At 38.1% G+C, this 21,325-nt stretch overlaps 1 protein-coding gene across 5 annotated transcripts in view; it reads right to left on the minus strand.

Moving 5' to 3' along the window:
* Positions 1-2,344: 2,344 nt before the first annotated feature.
* ATP11A (ATPase phospholipid transporting 11A) overlaps positions 2,345-21,325 on the minus strand; it is a 135,369-nt gene continuing 116,388 nt past the window's right edge. For 3 of the 5 annotated variants that reach the window (XM_054833330.1, XM_054833337.1, XM_054833345.1), the window contains exons 25-29: positions 21,117-21,252; positions 15,585-15,650; positions 15,193-15,296; positions 13,819-13,984; positions 2,345-6,566 (exon numbers count right to left, since the gene is read on the minus strand). In XM_054833330.1, coding sequence (XP_054689305.1) covers positions 6,309-6,566; positions 13,819-13,984; positions 15,193-15,296; positions 15,585-15,650; positions 21,117-21,252 — 730 coding nt within the window. In that variant the 3' untranslated portion in view covers positions 2,345-6,308. Of the gene's footprint in view, positions 6,567-8,987; positions 9,093-12,162; positions 12,252-13,818; positions 13,985-15,192; positions 15,297-15,584; positions 15,651-21,116; positions 21,253-21,325 lie in introns of all 5 variants that reach the window. The other 2 variants (XM_054833355.1, XM_054833366.1) reach the window with 2 other exon arrangements.

The following is a 21,325-nucleotide window of genomic DNA, read 5'->3' on the forward strand; positions in this document are numbered from 1 at the left end:
CACTTAAAAGCCAAGAATCACAACTGTTCCCAAGCTGTATCACTGCATCAGTGTTCAGCTTTGTGGCCTTGTGCCTGAAATCCCTTAGGAGGTGAGATCTGTCCTTCTGGGCTATAATTTTATCAGAATAAAAGGGAACACGGTACCTTTTCGTGGCTTCAACCTAATTAACACTGGCACCTTTCTCTAGCTACGCAGTTTATAATCATCTTAGAAGCAAGCTGTTCAGCACTTCTGGGAATACTCTTCTAGGCTAGCTTCTCGGTTGGGAGTATTTTCTGCAATAAAAGTCGGCATAACACTTGATGGTCTTGAACCTTGGACCAGGATTTGTTTTCCTTCTGTTCTAAACCTCGGTGTTTGTTAGATTGCAAGATCCAGCTTTCAAATTTGGTTAAAGTTTCAGTATGAGGTATCTTTACAAAATATGTTTAAAATCTCCAGGTAAGCATGATGTGCTTTTTTGAACAACTATTAACATTGCTTTCCCTCTTAGGAACAAGCAGCACATCAGTTTTTCCCACAATAAGGAGACTGGATGGTAACAGTTCTTCCTGATACAATCCAAACAGGGAACCTCTGAACCTAGCAGGACGCTGCATCGTATGTATTTTTAAAAGCTTAATGCAGCACCATAAGATTTCTTAATCAAAATGAATAATGGAAAAAAACAACAAAGCTTTTGGTGGTTTAAAATTGAATACTACTCCTACTTTTCTCCTTTAAATGGAAAATAAACACTTAAAGTATTAAGAGTCACCGCTATTAATTTACTGTGGACTCGCCAGTTACAAAAGAGCTGATCACATGCTAATTTTCCAATGAGCACATCTAAACCTAGATAGGGACATCAGGCATCTGATAAATTGTTCTGTATAATGAAATGAGTGGATGGCTCTATTTTGTTTTTATCCCTGTCCTATTGCTTCCTGGTGTAAATGAAGCCTTTGAATGGCTACAATTTTTGCTTTAGCATTTGAATGAAATTAAAACAAAAAGCCCTGTAGGTATGGGTAACGGAAACACGTGACAACTAAGCCTTATTAAAATGGTGAAATACTATTTTTAAATTCATGCAGTGTATCACCTGAGGAAGTCGGAAGGTGCAGAAAACAAACCTAAGAAACTTCAGTCTGTCTCCAACCTATTTCACTTTGTATCAAAATAACCTTCAGGAATGATTTTATACAGCAGTATTGCATATATTGCAGAAAAAAATGTAGTCTTGTAGAAGATATGAAACAGTTTTCAATTAATTCTACAATGTACCTTACTAAAAGAGCATAATTTAAAGAGTTAAAGGAAAACCTAAGGTATTCAATTTAGAATATGGTTCAGAAACCACTGCCTTTCTATCCCTTTTTTCCTTTAAATAAGTAAACATATTTTTACATGCAAAATAAAACTTGTCTACTTATGAGGTAATCTGTTCCTCTTGCTACTGTGTTCCTCCTCAAATCCAGATGCCTCCATCACATTATTTTTTTCAAAACCAGTTTCAATTTAGTACTTCTACCTAATTGCAATTTATGCAGTTTTTTCTTCAATGCCTGAAGAAAGGGAAAACCATCTTCCATACTGACCTTTTCCCCTCAAACTACCTTCTCCAGAAGCTCCTTCAGTAGCAACACAAAATTTCTTGACAGGGAGACAGGTACAATGTGCTTCTATTGTTGGGGTAAAAAGTTCATGTAAACACAAAACTATGGCTCGGAAATCTTTATTATGGGAAGGGCGAAACCAATATGCAGACCGAGTGCCTCAGAGTGGGAGAGGAGGGCACCCAACCTAACGCTCCGGCTTGCTTTGTGGAGGCTGCCTAGGACACCGCCAGTCAACGTGCTGTAGGGTCTGTAATGGTTTTGAAGCTACAGAAAGTCCTGTGGTAGAGTAACACAAAATGAACGAAAACGATGGTGTTTCTGCGTGCTCAGCTTCTTTTGTAGGAATCTGTGAACACTGCTACCAACTCAGATGGCAAAGCGTGTTGTGCTCGCCTTTAATTCGGTTTCTTTACATTGCCAACGTTGCAAAAGACAGGAGAAATTGTCCTGGGTACCCTGCACAGCAGAGCTGTAAGGGAATGCACATCATCTCACCTGTGGCTCACGAGTTCAGCTCAAAGAGAACTTGAGCACTTTGCCAATCTGTGCAGGAGGAACAAAGCTCTCCTGGACCGGTACCAACTGCTGTCAGCTTTGCAACAAAACCCCACGCAGCTCGTGTTCCAGCTTTCTCTGATTTTCCCTTTTTGTTAGCTCGCTTTTTTAGCTGGCTACCTACGCTCTCTAAACATAAACGTGACTACAAGCATATTCAATAACAGAATCAAACACTCATTCCATTTTCTGTTATCTACTTATGTTTTATTACAGACTAATAGGAAACCATCTCATATTCATACTAGAATTATTTTAATTACTCGTGAGCAAACTTAAACCGGTCTTGAATGTTTATATTTATTGCAAGCAGATTCATGTCTCCTGCTTATATATTCTACATAGGGATCCAAAATGTGACCGAATATAAACAGGTTATATTTGGTTATCTACAGAAATGAAAGTTAAAAATAGCACTGAAAAGAAACTTTACAGTAATGTATTAACACACTGACTCTTCAAATCAAATAAATGAAGTGGTACAGGATCATCTAAACATTAGATTTGAAGGCTGATTTATTTTCAAATAAATGCACCTATAATTGTACAATTAAAAATAAGTATCAGTATTTGGTGCTGATGACTACAGACATCTTTAATGTTTAATGCACGGATAACTACCCCCAGCCCCCATTCGCAGATTCTACTTTACATTAGGTTGTGAAAGGACATTTAAAATGCAAGGTGTACATAGCACAGAATTTATGGCGGAGACAATGCAGATTAAAATTCTGTGAATTTTCAGAAGGTAAAAAAATTAAAGCTCTATGAACTGATTTTTAGATTATTCTGCAAAGTAGAATCACGTACTTTTTTCACTTTCATAATACTTTCACGAATTTCCATTAAAGCTGTTTTAACAGAGACAGTAGCATGAGCACAATGATCCCACTGGCTTCCAAAAGAAAAAGTAGTGCAGTTGCTCCATTAAGCTATTTTTTCCTTTTATATTTGCAAGCCAGTCGGGTCAAGACAAACAGGCTAATGCAAGCAAGAAAGTAAACTGTAAGCTTTTACATTAAGTGGCTGAACAAACAATTCTTGTACATGGTAAAGGAAAAAAGCTCTTTTGCCACAAGCCACTGCAGGAATATACGAACTTCAGTGGCCGAAAAGCTTGAAATACTTTCTAAGTCTTCACGTACATTTGGTTAGCGCTTACCAGTTTCAAGACATTTATAGAAGCAGTTATGGAGACACTATGCTGTTAAAGCTGCAACAATTTAAACAAGGCAAGTTAGGAAGTTATAGAGATTTTTATACTTTTCCTCTTTTTTTTTTTATACATAAATATCTGTCTCCTTTCAGTGTCCCATCCATAGTAAAACATTCAAAAGTATTTTGATCTAACTTCTACTTTTTCATCTTTGTATCAGCTGACCCATTTACAATGGAACTCCAAGTTAACACCTGCTGCAGTGGACGAGGTTTGCATGGCGACAGTGACTGAAGCAAAAGCACATCAAGTGAAACCGAGTTGATGGTTTGTGTTTTTTCCACAAAACAGTCTATTTTAACAGACAGAACCAACTTTTAAAAGTAAAAGTATTGCTAAACCAAAGCAGAAACTTCCACTTGAATTCAAGCATTCTTTCTCCTCCAAAAATTGACAGGTTTAACTAAAATTTCCCGAGCACTTATATAGGTGTTTCAGCCTGAATAACGTTGTTGATCATCTCTAAGCGCAGGGCTACATGAAGTTTGCAATGAACTGCTCTGTTAGTAGGCAGAACGGGAATGCAGCATTTTCAAAAACATCAAGCAAAACATCTCCTTACTTAAGGCTAAAAGATGGAACTCATTAAAGTAAAAAAGCAGGAGGCTTTCTAGAGTAAAAAAACTGGTGGGAATAGCATAGCACTGGAAGTACAGCGCTCTGATTGCCACTATCACAAATACCAATGTAACAGTAAGAGTTTGGGTGAGACCGACAGAGCAACAGACCTAGATTCCTAATTTGACATTCATTAGAATTTTAACATTCAGCCACAACTCCACTCTAAGCTAAATTTAAGTGGCCAAAACTCATAGGTATAAAAAAAGCCTTCAAAACATATACTTAAAAAAAATAGAAATGGTGTGTTAACAAATGTATGCGTAAAACAGATTTATAAATAGCTACAGTATGAAAAATATTTCAGTGCAAAGGCAATTTTAGGATTTCTAAAAAATACATTACAAATAATTTGTTAACTACACACAAGAAATTTGTCACTGCTACTGGTATAAAATTTATACCCATATTAACTTTTTAAAAATATATACACCAGTGTTTTATGCAGGGGACGGTTCTAACTGACCAACATTCAGGTCTGCAATGGCAAGTATATGTACACACACCCACACACATATGTCTGTATGTCAAAATGTTACTGCTATGAGGACATTCTTTGAAACTTAAAAGTGCTACATGTTAAATGGTACAAATACCTTCATCTGTGATGCTCACCATTAGACTTTTTAAAATTCTTTTCTCTTTGGTATACTGAAAATTTCACAACTCACTTTACAATCTCTGCTCGTCCCAGGGCATTTTAATCATATTTCACTGTTTAATGCAAAAATCACTAGGAATATTGTGAAGAACATTTCCTAGTAAGTTGACTTTTCTTTTCTTGAAAAGTAAATTAGTAAGTAAGCTGTTTTGCCTCTGGGGTTTGTTTTTTTTTTTTTTGAAAACACAAAAAGGGAAATAGTTTTTCTCTGCCACCCTAGTCCATTCAAAAGACAACTAACAATGTCTTGGGCAGGTCTTCCAATAAAGGCTGCAGCTGGGATTCCAAATATTTTGTTTCCACTTTGAAATACATTTGTAGCTAATGTCCTCCCAGAAGTATTTAATAACTCTGGTTATTACCCAGTTCTAACCAGCAGGCTGAAACTGACTGAAATCAGATTACTCCTTCGGATATTTTTGCACCCCAAAATAAAACACTGGACTAAAGAAACAAGACAAGGGCACAGCTAAGAGTTGAATTAGTGCAAGGTAACATAAATGTAGCAGAAAAAACAGAAGTGCAAGTTGGCTGTCCTTCTTAAAGTAACGCAAAGAGAATCCTTGCAGTTCATGTGGTTTCTATGTAACAACTACGGTTCAACTGTTAGTCAACAGCCATGTGCCACCTCGTGGTTTGCTTCCAAAAGTTAACGGTGGTGTGCTTCGTAATACAACTACCAGGCCGATTAGCCAGTACACACACAAACAAAAAAACATAATCAAATTTAAGAGGATGAATCTAGGTAGTAAAAGATGCTTATTTTGAAAAACAGCCTTTCTTCCAAGGGGAAAAAAAAGAAAAAAAGTGTCAAAAAAAGCTTAATGTGTGATACTTCCCACTATGTGCATTTTACAGTCACGGGGATAGGAAGTGGGTACACCAGGTGATCTGCATCTTAGACAAATTCACAAAGACCTTTTCAGTAAAATGCTTACATTCAGTTTGTGAGTAGATATCAACATTGATGATAGTTACCTATTTAAACAGCCAACTTGACTTCATATAGCGTGTACATACTCTACACAAGGATTGCTTTGCCTGTCTTTCTATGGGGGAAAACTAACAGAAAACCAGACACAGCCCTGATTTAGCCACTTACAAGGAAGTGAACATCAGAGAGTGTTTCTTGAAAGCAGATTTGCACAGAGGAAACACCAGCTTGTTCTACAGAAAGAGCAAAGAAAGAGAAAGGACAGAGGAAAATCAGAAACAGCACTTGTTAAAGATGCTTTAGGAGACTTTCACTGGAGATAACTGAGGTCATTGCTTCTGGCTGAAAATTAAAACTGTTGATCTCAAAATGTAGGTTACTGACTGAAACTATACACTTCAAGTACCAAAGAAAATGACTAAAGATGACAGAAGCAGTAAAAGCACGGAAGTCTTGACACAGGATGAAGAGAATTTTTAGTGCTACCAGTCTCACAGTACCAGACTGTGCAGATTGTTCATTGCTCCAGTAGTTCAAAACATAAAAAGAGGCCGATCGGCCTGGAAGGGTTCATACTTCTAGCTCTTGATCCTGTTTGTCTGAACATTACCTCAGACAGCAAAAGCCTCGTATAGTTTAATATATTTCTGTGACATGTTTGTTTCCTGAAAAAAGAAATAAACAAAAATACAGTTTTTAAAGGCTTGACTTGGTGTTCTGTCATACAGACGTTTCCAAACCTGACCCACTGTAGCGGTAGCCCGCACTGGAACGGCAATGCTTATTTGAGTAGCCAAAGACAGATGGAAGTACTGAATAATCAACGCCTCTCCAGTGCGTAAACATCATTTTTTTAGAATGAGAATTAGACCTTCTTGCTGGGGAATTGCTGCAGTCACTGCTCCTGTATCTTGGGCTTTTCAGACAGGCAAGAGGTGTGAATTCCGAGATGTGCTCCCGACAGTGCCTCGATGCATTCTGTTAAAAGGGAAAAAAACAAATACACAGTAAATAGATGATTTCGGAGCTAAAAGCCCCCAGTTGTGTTCTTTCATAGGACCATTGTGCCCTTGCTATAATAATGCCTTTCACTTGATCACCGCTCTGGCTATTTGTTTCATGTAAAGGTATAAACCCCTCATGTTGCTCAGCAATCAACCACTTTCAACATGATTAGTTTTATATTAAGACCTACAGAACCAGGCATAATTTTACATATAATCTCTAAACCTCTAAAGAGAGGGCTCTTTAGAGAACAGATGAGGACACAGAGGACTGCTTTTAAGTTGAATTGGTTTAAATCGGGTTTATATTTCATTTTGCAGTCTCTCCCGGTACATCTTTTTACCTCCAAACTTTTTTAGTCAGCATTTCTTACAGGGAATTTTAAGACAGAGCAGATTCACGTACTTTGCCCTGCACTTCCAAAAAGAGGGAATTCTTTACGGTCAGTTTGTACTAACAGATTAAAGTTCCAGAGGTTTAATGCATTTGCTTTGTACTTCTAAGCAGTATCTGATTTTGGACTTGCTTATGTTACACGTAGCATCTATACAGGCAATTTATACTACACATCACAATACCATCCTGGTCTAATTGTCCATTAAAATGTATCTGTACCACATAATCACTCCAGGCTCTCACAGAATCAGCACTTCCACTCAGGACTACAGTAACCCCATAGTTGCATGACAAGACCCTGGAACATGTGCACCAACTAAAAGGAAATTAGCCCAGCACTTTCCCCAATGAGTTTATCTAATTCTTCTCACTAAATGCACATATAATTTCCAGGTACAGAGGTATGGAGGTTATGTGATGGTATTTAAGATATAAATGCATTATAAACATGATTCAAATCAATGCTATCAGTCACTCTCCCCATGAATGCTATATAAGCCAGTTAATCCTCTATTCTTAATCATCCCCTTCTTCCTTCCCTGTTAACAGCAACAGAGTAGCAAAAGGGACAAAAATCACAAAAATAAATATTAATGATGGAGCTTACAGAAGTTTGGCTGAGATTTAATATTACACTTTTAATCTTTTAATGCCAATCACAAGCTTGAAGCACCACTCTCACATAACCAAGAGCAATCAGAAAGCTCTCTTACAACAGTTACTCTTGGAAAAGTCAGCAAACTACCAAACTGCTCACTAGCAGTGAGGCATGGGTTCTTTTAAACACACATATAGACCAAATACCAACATTAATACAGAAAAATATAGATAATCAGGTAACAGATTAGCAGACTTTGTTTTGGAAATGTCAGAGGAAGTAGTCATACACTGTAGGGGAACTATTTTTCGTATTCTTGCAGCTAGAAAGTGAAGCATTTTAGTTACCACAGGTATTTCTGAAAAAAATAAAATCATGTTTTTTCTACACATAGCTCCAAAGCAAGTGCTTTCAATCTGCCATGCCTGAAGCTCCTCAAGAAAGCTGGGGTCTTCCACTACTGCTTGTCTAGCAGTCATTAAAAGTAAATCCAAAGCACCTCTCGGCTACCTCGAAGCCCTACAGCAGCAATTACATTGCATCCATCCTCTTCACGTACCAGCACTTCGCACCTTCACTTCGTTTCTCATGTGCTGCTTTTGGGGTCAGGGAAGCACGAAGGGAAAGGGACTGGAGCAGATATGGCATCCAGGTGGGAATGTATCTGAGTAAACAGTGTATCTTCTTACTCATACTTGTCCATGTCATCAGTGGTGTGGCAAGGAGATGACGTAAAGCAGAGAACTTCATTCTGCTGCTGTAACGTGGAGGATTTAGGAGCTCAGCACTCACGCTGCTGTCTCAGGTATTTGGCAAGGCTACTGCACTTCTCTCTTGGTCCGAGGCAGCGATGCAGAACACGCTACTGTGGTAGATACTGTCAGATACACAGCCCCAGCCTCCTGACCCGAGGTCCTATTCACAAGTAGCTCACGTCCTTTCGTATAGTTTTCTTCCTCTCTTTCTGTCTGCATTTGGTCTATATATGTATTCAAGAGCATGACAGATGATGGATAAACTGCTAATGTGTGAGAATTGCTCCTGACTTTATGTATTCTACTCCATGGTGTAATGTGAGTACACCCTGCAGTAACGGCTGCAGTTCTTATAGAAGACATGTCACACAACACCTATACGTAACACAATGTATTTATAGGATTTTAATACAGGTATATTGATTCATTGTTTTGCCTTTCATGAGTAAGAGTCTGAAACAAGAAGATCTTACCTGTGGCACGGAACATCTCTTGCAAAAACTAGGCTCTCCAAGTAAAACATAATGACTTTGTATCATTATTGATAAAGTACATCAAAAACTCTGGAGGAAACAGTTGATTTGTAAATAGCACCATTCACCAATAGAAATTAATCCAAACTGGCAACACATACAGTACTGTTACCTAGCTTTGATCTAATTATGGCTCGGAAGCTGAAAGATTTCCTTCAAGAAGTGGCCCATCGCTGTTCGCCAGTGCATTTAGGGCTGTTTTATGTCTCATACTCTTCTGCAAGGATGAGGAAAAACAGTGAGACTCTTGCTGAATACAAGAGGGAAATGTGAATGAATTGTACCATTTGGTACAAATGTAACTATTATAGCAAAGACCTGTAAAGGTGATAGATTTTCTGATAGATTAAGAAAGGAAAGGTTATCCAGCATAAAACAAGGTTTCTGTTTCTTGATCCTGAGATGAATCATAGAACGGTTTGAGTTGGAAGGGACCTCAAAGATCATCTAGTTCCAACCCCCCTGCCATGGGCAGGGACACCCTCCACTAGACCAGGTTGCCCAAAGCCCCATCCAGCCTGGCCTTGAACACTGCCAGGGATCCAGGGGCATCCACAACCTCTCTGGGCAACCTGTTCCAGTACCTCAGCACCCTCAACAGTGAAGAATTTCTTCCTAACATCTAATCTAAATTGACCCTCTTTCAGTTTAAAGCCATTACCCATTGTCCCATCACTACATGCCCTTGTAAACAGTCCCTCTCCAGCTTTCTAAAAGTATATCTAAATATACATACACATATATATACACATATACTTGTACATACATACATGTATGTGTACACACACATATATACACACGTGTGCTTGTATATATATATCACCGAAAAGCTCTCTCAAAAAATCCTTTGAGGATGTTTTTAATTCCATTTCAAACCCTGTTAAATATACTTGATCACTCTCAAAAGCACTTAACTGTACTATGACTAAGTACCGTGGGCTGTGTCCTGCCCCTCTGACAACAACCTGCACTGAATGGGAGAGGTGCCCACGATATGATGAGGTCAAATCGATTCCAAATTAAGGAGTGGATGTCCCGCTTCGCAACCTCCTAGAACAACTGGTAGACTGAAGGGAGCGCTACACATGGAGGTGATGGGGCCAGCGCTAATGAAGGCTGACTTACAGCTTAGTCATTACACCACAGGGAGAGAGGGCGGGGGAGTTACTGAGGTAACTTCTTGCACGGGATTCAAGTATTGCAACTGCAACATCCATTTCTTTGTTTTCCATAGAAGAGGAGCCCAACACATGACAAAGACAACAGTTTGCTGGTGATCAGCTCTCTAAGAGCCCCGTTGGCAGCTACACCCATTGCAGAGCAGGAGAACGATGAATCCCCAGAGAGGCTCCCCCAGACAAAAGGGCCCCTTTGGGTTTCCCCAAGCGCAGCAAAGGGCAGAGATCTCACAACAAGGCTGATGGGCCCATCTTGTGACTGAAGTGAAAGTGAAGTAATAAAACATCAGTCAGAAGTAAAGAGAAAAAGAAAAATATGTCTTAAAAAGGGATGAAAGCACAGAAGTTATTTACAGCTCAAAATCAAAAGACCTGGCATTTCAGCTACAAATTATTTGGGATTGCCGAAACACTGTCAATCGAAGTGACAATTATAAAAATGAAAAGAGGATAATTTAAAGTGAATTTATATTTTTCATTAACAGAGCTGTTTAGCTTCTGCTAGTAATGAAGGAAGAATAAAGAGAAAGGAAATATAAGCAATTAATGTAGATTGCTTTTTAAAAGTAAAGGCTGAAAGAAACCTCACAGCTGCACAATTTCCAGTTAAAGCACAAAATTCAGCTTGTTTCATTGAGCCAGAGAGTCACCGGGACATGATGAGACATGAGCAGAATTTGACAAAAATTACCAAAAGACAACAGATTCCTCCAAAGCTTTTGCAGAATTAAAATTTTAGCTAAAGAAAGACAACAGTTCATATGGTGTGTACATATATATAAATATACATGCATATATATACACACATATACTTGAATGTACATATATGTATGTGTATACACACATGCATACACGTGTGTGTGTGTATATATATATATATATAACTGAAAAGCTCTCAAAAATCCCCCAGAACTAGATCTGGAATGTTTAAAAACCTCTGACTGATAATGATGGTAAACAATCACCCACCACACACTGGAGTGACTCAAATAACTGAAAAATTTAGAAGTGTAAGAATTGCATCAAAGGCTTTATGTGATCATAGTGCCTGAGGAGAACTAATACAGTCACCTCGGAGGTGGCTGCTAGTCCTATGTTAATTTTTTCAACTGTTCCAGAAGCTGTTTTATTACAAAGAAAGTAATATAGCTTATAGAAATGCAGTAAGTTTGAAAATAATTGGTTAAAAGCTCAGTGCAAACCAATCCTAAGGCACCTGAAAGCCAATTTTAGCCAAAATTTTCAATAGTGAAAAAAAAATTTTGTGTATTTATCCTGTGACTTACATAATTACAGTCATTTTTATTGGCCGTACATTTTTGAAGGGGGAAAGAAAGAGGAAATGTATTTTTTACTTTAACCAGTTAAGAAATAAAGATAGAAAATCTGCAATGGAAACCAACAGTCCCCTAGTATTAAGTCAAAAGGAGTTTTCTTGCAGACTGTAGGAAAGTCAAGATTTACTAGCATTTCTTTTACTTTTATATTAAATTGTCATATACTTCTGGATCTTGAACTGTTTTCTTTCTAGAAAGAGCACAGAATTTCATAAAATGGAATATAAAGAAAGCTCAGTTTCAAAATGCGTGCTGGAAATAACTTATTAATTAAAAAGCTGGATTTTCTCCTATCATAGCAGAGCAGATATATTAATATGTTCCAAAGATTGCTTAAATGGCTTCCATTACCACATTTTCTGTATTACACTAGTAACATCAACATAAATCTGAATTATCACTTCTTTGTGTGGCAACTATTCCATTTACTCAGGTACAATGCAAGCATGCCGTGCATTCACCTACGGATAGATCAATGGTTAAAACGAGGATCTAACAATCCCAGATTCTTGAGGCACAAACATTATGTAAAATTCAGTAACAACAGTGACAAAAATGATAGTGATAGTGACGGACTGTCACAACGATTCACAGAATCTTTGAGACAAATGGAAGGAGGAAAAAACTATACTGAAAAGTATTCTTCTTCAAAATATAGTTGACGTCAATCAGAAATGGAGATAATGAGTACGGTAAATAACTTCTGATGATAAACTTTTTACTGTCCTTTGAATGAAATGGCCAAGCATGCAGAAAGGCAGAAAAAAGTCACCTTTTGTTCCATTAGAAACTTAGACTGCTCGAAGTCTGAGAAAGCATAAAGATGGTGGACTGCTCAACAGAAAGGCACTGATGTTTAGTCTGATTTCCCCAGAAGATTGTAGGAAGTAACCGTGCACATCATTTATGTTTAAAGCAAGGTAGCAGTTATTTAGACAAAGCGGATTGGAAGACAGGAAGAAACAAAGAGAGGGAAGAAGAAACACAAGGGATATATCTGGTTAAAAGTCAAAGATTTACTACTAAGTATTAAAAAAATGAATATTGCTAGTGTTAAGCCCCCAGTCTGCTTTACAACTCATTCATTTTCCAGCACTAGCATGCAGAGTCTGTAAGAAATGCAGTAATACCTTTGTTTGGGGCTTTTGTTTGCTAGCTTGTTTCTTTGCATTAACTCATCCACATTCTCTCCTTTAGACTTTTAAATTTAGCATGCAGAACCTGTACTGAGATCAAATTCTTCCACATATAGCATATATGGCAAAGAGACATCTATTAAAGATATCGAAATAGAAAGATGCTAAATGCTGATCTGCCTGGGAATGCTTTTCTGCTATTCTTTACTCTTTCCCGCCCTCCTGAAGCGGGGCTTTTTCATAACTGTACCTTCAAGGAATACAAAACAATGGCAAGGGGTTTTACTTCACAAATATGAGAAGAATGTTTCACCTTTGCCAAAGGGGAAATTTTCCCATTGGCACAGCAAAGCACATTTATGTAGAGGTAACATATCAAAACAGGCAAAAAGTAAGTTGAAATATAAAAGAGGAAAAAAAGATTAATCAGATATGAATAAGTTTTAATACATGTGGTTTTTTAACAGGCACAGCATCAGTACAAAATAGTTTGCTAAGGAAATACTATATTGCACAGATCATGCAATATAAATGTAGGTGTGAATTTACTAGATAGTCCTTACCAACATACTATATATTCATCACATTTATTTTAAGTGTATAAATTCTAGATTTATTCAATAACAAGCACACATGCAGTTGTAGAGTCCCTTGGTATAGGATTTCAACTGCTTGTGCAAATCCCTGCTTTAAAGGGGATTTCAATAAAATCACATTCTCCCTCTCTACTGGTTTTGAGTTTAGCTTATTTTAGCTGGTTTTCCACTTTAGATAACTACACTCTACTTGCACAGTAAATGCTAAAATGTCCACATCAGATTTTCATTTACGTAGAGAATGACTTGATATGAAAGACAATTACTTCAGTTCAGGGGCGTGGGCAGTGCCTCTGAATACTCCACAACAGCAGGAAGAACTGCTGTCCGGGCCGATGTAAGTGCCTCCCTCCTACCTATCCTCACCGAGATCCCAATCCCCTTACCTTTCTTATCTCCTCAAGTCGGGAATCACATTGAGCCATAGACCTGCCTCCCACCATCCTCATCACCTGATTTCCCTGTGGTTGCTGGTAGGGAGGCACAGGGGTTGCCCCAGGGTTCAGGTAAATACCACCACGTAATAACAGGCAGCTGCTTTCATCATACTGCTCAGAAGTGGCTGGTATACCACCAGTGATATACACCACAGATGGGGAATCTCTGTTCTAATCTTGTCTCTAAGCTTGAAAGAGGTCTAATTATTACAGACTTGTGATACAAAAAACCTAATTCCACAATGAGAAATATTGTTACCTGGATTCTTTCTGTTGCTGTAGGCCACAACTGTCTGCACAAGACCTTCTTGAGAACATCTGGAAGAAGGCTGACAGTTATGAGCAGAATTATACCCAGCCATGCAGGACCACTAGACAGCATTTGCATGAACACATAATACATCCTCTGATAATTGAGAAAAGGCCTAGTAGGAAAAAGATTAAATAGATATTACACTTCAATACACAAAAGAAAGACTGGAAATGTTAAATATAAAAATTGTGACAGTGATGAAATACTGCAGGTTCAACTTCCCAGTTTGTGGGAGTTCATCCATCCCAGTTTTCTCAGAAGGAGATCTAAACGTTCGCTGACTAGAGAGAACTGCCTTATTCTTGTCTCCCATGCTGTAGGAAATACCATGCTGTCATTCCTCCCAAGCTGCTTCTCCCTTGCGAAAATAAACTAAGTTACATTCTTATCCTGTTTATGCTCTTCCACATACTCCTTACCTTGCCCCAGATATCTTCCACCTTTCCTCTCGGTGTCCCACCTATTACTCTCCTCCTCTTTCCCATGGCACACGTTTGTCTATATCCTCAAAGTAAGGCTCATTGAGTATGCCTTTCTTCATACCTCTCAAGCTCCCCTAAGCTTCTCTGATGGTTTCATGTTACGCTCCGTAAACTATTTGCCACTTTTTTTATCTGCCCTCGCTTTCACTTTTATCTGCCTTCACTTCCACATTTCCCTGTATCTCCATGGCAGTTGTCCGGTCATTAAAATGCCATCACTGTAAGGTAATGGGAACCAGAGGCCATGTTTACTGAGAGCAAAGATCAATGGACAGTTTGTAGCAACGCTGCAGGGTAAAGCCCTCCTACCAGTAAGACAGTTTCCCGCTAGTTTCCAAAATTTGACAGAAGTCTTTGCTAAATAAGGGGGCAAATAATGAGCTCAAACACAGGACTCCTGGTCATCCACACAACTTCAGTGTTCATTCCACTCCCTGGCCCTAGTTTAGACTGCTACAGCTAGTTCCCTCCAAGACAGGACAAGCAGATGGGTGGCTAGCCCCAGCCTGCACAGGCGTGACCTACTCTGCGACATTTTGCCTCAGCCAGACTACCTGAACCAACCTGTGGAGTGATACTACTGAGATAGCCCCAGTGGCAGTCTGAGGTCTGATATTCCTGTCTTAGAATATTTTAGCAGCCATTCAGTGAAAGAAGAGCTGAGCATTCTGTAACGACCATTACTGATATGTTTAAAACATGACTGCTATTGTGAGTTATACAGTATATAAAAGCTAAATTTAATTCTGTTTGGGACAAAAAAGTGAAATATATAATGACTTTATAACAACTGTTTCTGAAATAACATTTGTGATGCAATTTATATGAGGGTTCATACCAAATAATTCCTCCCCAGAGCAGAGAAAAGATAATGTAGAATACCAGTGATCCCCAGATCATGAAGTGATTTATCCATGTCCAATAGTGTGTATCTAGTGCAAGCTGAAAAAAACACCAAACAAGATTATATGGTGTTATTACTATCTAGCAGCAACAGAATACTCAGCAGGAGATGAAATAAAATGACATCCTTTGAAAAAAGGGAAGGATTCTATACAGAATTAGCTAAAAAAACATTTTCCAATTTTAAGCAGTTAAGAAGGCACAGAGAGCAAAATCTGTATTTAAACTAATACAACAACGTACAGTCATAGAAACCGATATAAGTACGCAGCAATTAGAAAACAAGCTCTAGGAAAGTTTCAATGGATAAAATATAGCATACCATACCTTCAGTGTAACCGTGAATACAAGCACAGTAAACACCAGTGTTCCAAAGGTCCAGTTTCCAAACATCTATAAAAAAAAATGGTCCAAAGCAGTTATAGGTAATATTGTCCACTACTTCGTGAATTGTCCAGAATAAACTTCTTAAAGCTATGTATGGTTTTGTACCAGGAACTGACACTTAAGCAACACTAGTGAATTCTTACATGATCTACCCAGTGCAAGCTGGTTTGGTTTCTCGGCTTTGTGTGTACATTTCACATAGACAGGAAAAACCCACGATCAATGCACTCAACCTTAAGTTCACAGGTATGTTTCTTAAAAAAAAAAAAAAGTGTAGCACATTTAACAAATCATTGAGATTTACAAACGAACTGCAATAATTTCATCAATCTTCTTGAATATCATCTTTTCTCTGTCTTCCTCCTCTGCTGTCCTTGGTGTTCATGATTTTTTGGAGGTTCAACAGAATGTTACACAGATGAAACATGAAAGAATTACAAGAAAGAATGTGATAACCATCAAAGCTATTTAAGTACACAAATGTCCTACATATATTTTAAGACAAAACACTTTTGAATTGTGGTTGATTTTCTTCCCACTTGCATCATGAAATAAAAACACTTCAGCTTTTCAAGTAGGCAGAAATGATCATTAATGCTGCTGGAGGTAAGAACGGGTGGTGAATACGGTCACAGAGGATTGCATGGACAGCAGCAGCTATGAGACGACCAAGTTCAGGATCCAGAGCAACGTTGGGAAAGTAAGCAACAGAGTTAGGACACTATTTTAGGAGAAGAGAGTTTGTTTTATTCAGAGCACTGCACCCATGAAAGAGAAGGGTGCCCAAGAGAGCTGAATGATTTTGAAAAACGGTGAGATCTCATCAACCTTCTTCTGCAGAAGCACACAACATTTCCGCAGAAGACCCAGTTGGCCAAGCAGGACGTTTCTCAATGAACAAAAAGGCAAGATGGGAGCATACAAGAGATGACGATATGGGCAGGCAGCAAATGGGTAGCGTAAAAGCATTACCTGGGTACAGAGGAACAAAATCACACAGGCTGAAGCTCAGCTCGAACCAAGATTAGTGAGGGGTGTCGAGGGTAACAAAAGGATATTTACAGGTATCCTAGTTTCAAAGAGAAAATATAAGTCCACTGATGGAGTGGTAAGGCAACCTAGTGGAAGATGTTAAAGAAAATGCTGAAGCATTCAACACTCTGGATATTAGTCTTCAAAAGCAAAGCCTGCTCCTTGCATTTAACAGCAAAGCTTGGGAAGGAAAGGAGCCACCACCAGAGTGGGAGCAACAGGTTAAGGGGCTGTTAAAGGAGCGAGAGCAGCAGACACAATCTATTTTGAATTTAGCAAGGCATTTGACGCTTGACTCGGGCAGCATTCTCATTTGGAAGATAAAGAAGCCCAGGCTTGGTAGACAGACTGATACTTGAGTTGAAAACTGGTCGAACCACTGGTCTCAAAAGTTTAGTGATCAATGACTTGATGTTTGGTTGGTTGCTGGTCATCAGCGAACTACACCAGGGGCTGATACCGGGGCTGATATTGGTATCTCTGTCAGTGGCCTGGATGGTGACACAGAGAGCATCAGGAGCAAATTGCCAGGTGATACAAAAAATAGAGAATGGTGGACACAACGAATGGCAGAGCCTCAATCCAGAGGGACCTCTATTGATCTGAGAAGTGGGCTAACAGGTATCTTAGGAAGTTCAATAAGGAAAAGTGCAAAGTTTTATACCTATGGAGGAGTAACTCCATATACTGGAACTGACTGGCTGGGCAATGGCCCTGCTGAAAAGGAACTTGCACTGGGGTTACAGCGGACTCTGGATTGAAGACAGGCCTATACTGTGCTCTCTCTATAAATAAGAGAAACTGCAAACTGAGCTGTATTGGGACGAACGTGGCCACTGAATCAAGAAAGGTTCTCGCTCTACTCAGCTATTTTGAGGTTGAACTTGGAACACTGTGCCCAGTGTTGGACCACTCAGTTCAGGAGGGATGTGAAAAAAATTGGAAAGGATCAACTGGCAGGCTACCAAGGTAGTTAGCAGTCTGTAGCTCTCTTGTGAAGACAGGCTGAAGGACTTAGTCTAGTCAAGGGGAAGTTAAGGAACAACCTAGTAGCTGCCCACAAATATTTGAAGAACAATTACGAAGATGAACAACTGTAACAGATCTCTCTTCATCAACAAGAAAAATTCTGCTTAGGTGTTAGGAGAAATTTTTTCACCATGAGGGCAGAAAGGCATTGGAACAGGTTGACCATGAAGGTTACCGAATCTCCATCCTCAGGGATATTCGAAACTTGAAAAAGACTAGACAAAGTCTTGAGCAACTGCGCAAAGCAGGGAGTTGAACTGGATCACCTCCAGAGTCCCTTCCCATCTATGTTATTCTTTACGAGCTCACCCAATATTAGATGATAAGTGATCTGCATGGGAAAGTGATCACACAAGTGTGCTGCCATGGGAAAAACTCTGCACGGAGACCACAGCCAGCCACAACACAGATTATCTGTGGTAAACTAGGCTGACATAATCTGATCAAGTGGGAACAGAAAACCATTTAAAAATAAACTGAGTAACCATTTCATTATTTTAAAATTACTCAGTGTGTGACTAAGTGTACAGAACACAAGATGAAGTGCAGAAAACCTTCAGCATTTTGATCTTTTACTTTGATATCTAATATAATAATTGAATAGGGCCATGGCCTCGTTACAATATTTTGTGTGCCCTAAAAAAAAAAAAAAAAAAATCAGTGCAGTTAAAACCCTTCACCTACTCAACTTTTTTGCTCAGAAAACAAGGTCATAGCACAGGGACACCGGACTCCTTAAGGCTACTAATCTGGCACAAAGGTAAGCAGAACAATATGGGATGGTGTGAGTTACAAAAACTCAGCATTGACTATCTCAAGATACTACTCGTCTTCAGGTTGTGAATCATTCTTTTGTAAATCTGTTTGTTAACATCTCATTTATTAGCAAATATTTTTCTATGCTCTGCTCCCAGCCTATCCAGGACTTCCACCCCTCCTTCTGCAACTGTATTTGTTGTATCTTCCATGTTCCTATTTAATCAACTCCGCATCAAATGTTAAAATAAAAAAATCACACAGGAAATACATTTTATTATATGGGTAAACTAAGATGACATTTACAATCTGCAATCACTTCTACAGTGCCTTCTTTTCTTCTTACCTTCCTCATGTAGCTGGTCTCTGACTATATGTTTTTACACCACCAACCATGTCATATCCAAAGCGGAATACCATACACAAAGCAATATTAATTGTTATTAATTTGTGATGAGAGATCCATCTTTGGCATCTTAGTTTTGCTTACCAGGAAATGATTGAGGCAGGCATTTATGAAGTAAATCTCAGCAAATAAAAAAATACGCTTTTCCTTTATTCTAGTAATATCACTACAGCATGCAAAACAGTTTCAAACAAATTTTTAAATACTGAGAAATATCTTGGGGGGGGATTATGTTTGGAAGCAAACTTAATGGTCTGTAAATTTTAGATATATGCCTGCGTCAGACTAAGTGAAAGACACTGACTTTCTTCAAATTTTACTAGTTTTGCAACAATGGTGATCAGTTCATTTCTGGAGGGAAAGAAGAATTCAAAATTTTTGCTTCTGCACCCATTTTAGCAATTTGGAACCTAACTTGAATCATTTTATGTCATTGATGGTATTAGTGTTACCTTCGGCCCTTTTATCCCATTTCCTGCTTTCTACCTTTTCCACAACAGCATATTGTTGAGGTAAACTTTTGAAATCTTTCATTGACTTTTTCCAGACATGAGCAAAATTTAAATACTTGGAAACAACCATCAACACCAACTAGCATTCATGTATGTATGAACTCATATATGTACCTCTGACTATTCCTGACCACTAACATTTTCAAGCCTTTACATCAAAAATTGCAACTCAAAACCTCTAAGTTTTATGTGTAGACACAAGCATGCATGTTGAATGATGATGAATTTTCTAACCCATTCTGACACTCAAGAGTCAGAATGTCTCACCAAGCAATACATTTTATCATAAAATATTAACACGGGTATCTAGTTTTAGACATACACATTCAATATTTGGAAATTAGGCACCAGTCTGGCTTTAGAGCTTTATCAAGAAGGATTTGATTTAATGTCTGCAACGGAAGTAGACTAAAATTTCAAAAAGGAACCCAGTCAGAATATTTACAATACAAACCATTTACTAAATGTGTACAGGTATGAGAAGTCTAATCTTCAGGACTATAAATATAAGCTGATGCAGAGTTTTGAACATCTAACAGAGAACACAGTGGTACCAGAAAAAGAAGTGCTGCAGTGTGCAGTTATGTCTAATGGAAATTCATTCTGTCCTTAGAAAAGCTCTTTCTAACAAGTGTTCTCTCACACACTAGAAGTTCATTTCCCTGACAGATGTCACAAAGATGGCATTTAATGATATTTGAATATTGCATTTCTAGTAAATGTGTACATTACATATAGGCAACAAAACTGTGCCCAGTTTATTTTCTCGCTTTGAGGGTCTTTTCTAAAGCCATTCAAGCACTTTATGGCATAAACTGTAATAAATTTTCTATAGCAGAGAGAGTCAGCAACGAAATGTAGGTTACAGAAAAGCATAGATCAAAATAACAAAATGCAAGGAAGCAAAAAGTCTACCTAATTTTTTTGAAGTTTATGGCTCTTTACCATACCTCATATACCTTAATACACCTTATACTCTCTATCAATTCTTTATATTTTAAGTACTTATAAAGTTGCAACACAGGACACTTCTATCTATAGGTTTACGTGATGTTTTGAAATAATTATATTTAACTGCTCTTTAACAGTTTAATTAAAGAACAGTGAAAGATGAAATGGATATCATGACAAATCCACAATAGTCTTACCATGTGAGTGCTGGTTGTCATTAGCTGAGGATAGGAAGAGAAGCAAGTAGCAAAAAGAAAAAAAAGCACACAAATAAAATAGACCAAAGTATCAATGGGTAAAATAAATAAAATGCAAAAGTTCTTAAAGTTTGCATTCATGTGACTGCAAAGCAAGTAGAGATAGATTATATTAAGCTGCCATATGTAAAAAATAATTAAAACATTAAAAAGCTTGTTATATTTAAGCTCTTTGATCATTCATAACTACTCTATCAAGAGTCTTTGATATGTTAATCATATATTCATCAGATGCACATTAGGCACGAAACAGAAAAGTTACTATGTAAATTCTGAAAGAATACTTGGAATTTACGATACATATTTCTCCTAAATCGTATCTAGTCCTATGCCCCTGTTTACTGATACACAGAATTCCTATTGCATAGTTCAGACTTTGCTAAACAGATAACCCATCTGTCTCACCATAACTCATAAAACAGTTACCATCTGTGCTGGAAATCTTGAAGAAAACAATTAAAACTATGTTCATAGCACATTTGACATTAAGAAAATTACCTTTGATTGACTGATCAAATCCAACACTAACCTGTCCATTGCTGGTCACAATTGTGTTGTCAAACAAGAAATAGGCACCAAAGAAAAATACCACAGCATCAAACACTCCTAGGAATGTCCAATAAATAAATGCACGCCAGCGTAGCAAAGCATTCTTGGCAACATCTCTGTGTAAAACAAGATATATGCATTTATTATCAGCATGTTCAAAAAGCCGAGACAAATGATGTCACTAATACT

Source organism: Grus americana, chromosome 1 (assembly GCF_028858705.1).
Source record: "Grus americana isolate bGruAme1 chromosome 1, bGruAme1.mat, whole genome shotgun sequence".
NCBI lineage: Eukaryota > Metazoa > Chordata > Aves > Gruiformes > Gruidae > Grus > Grus americana.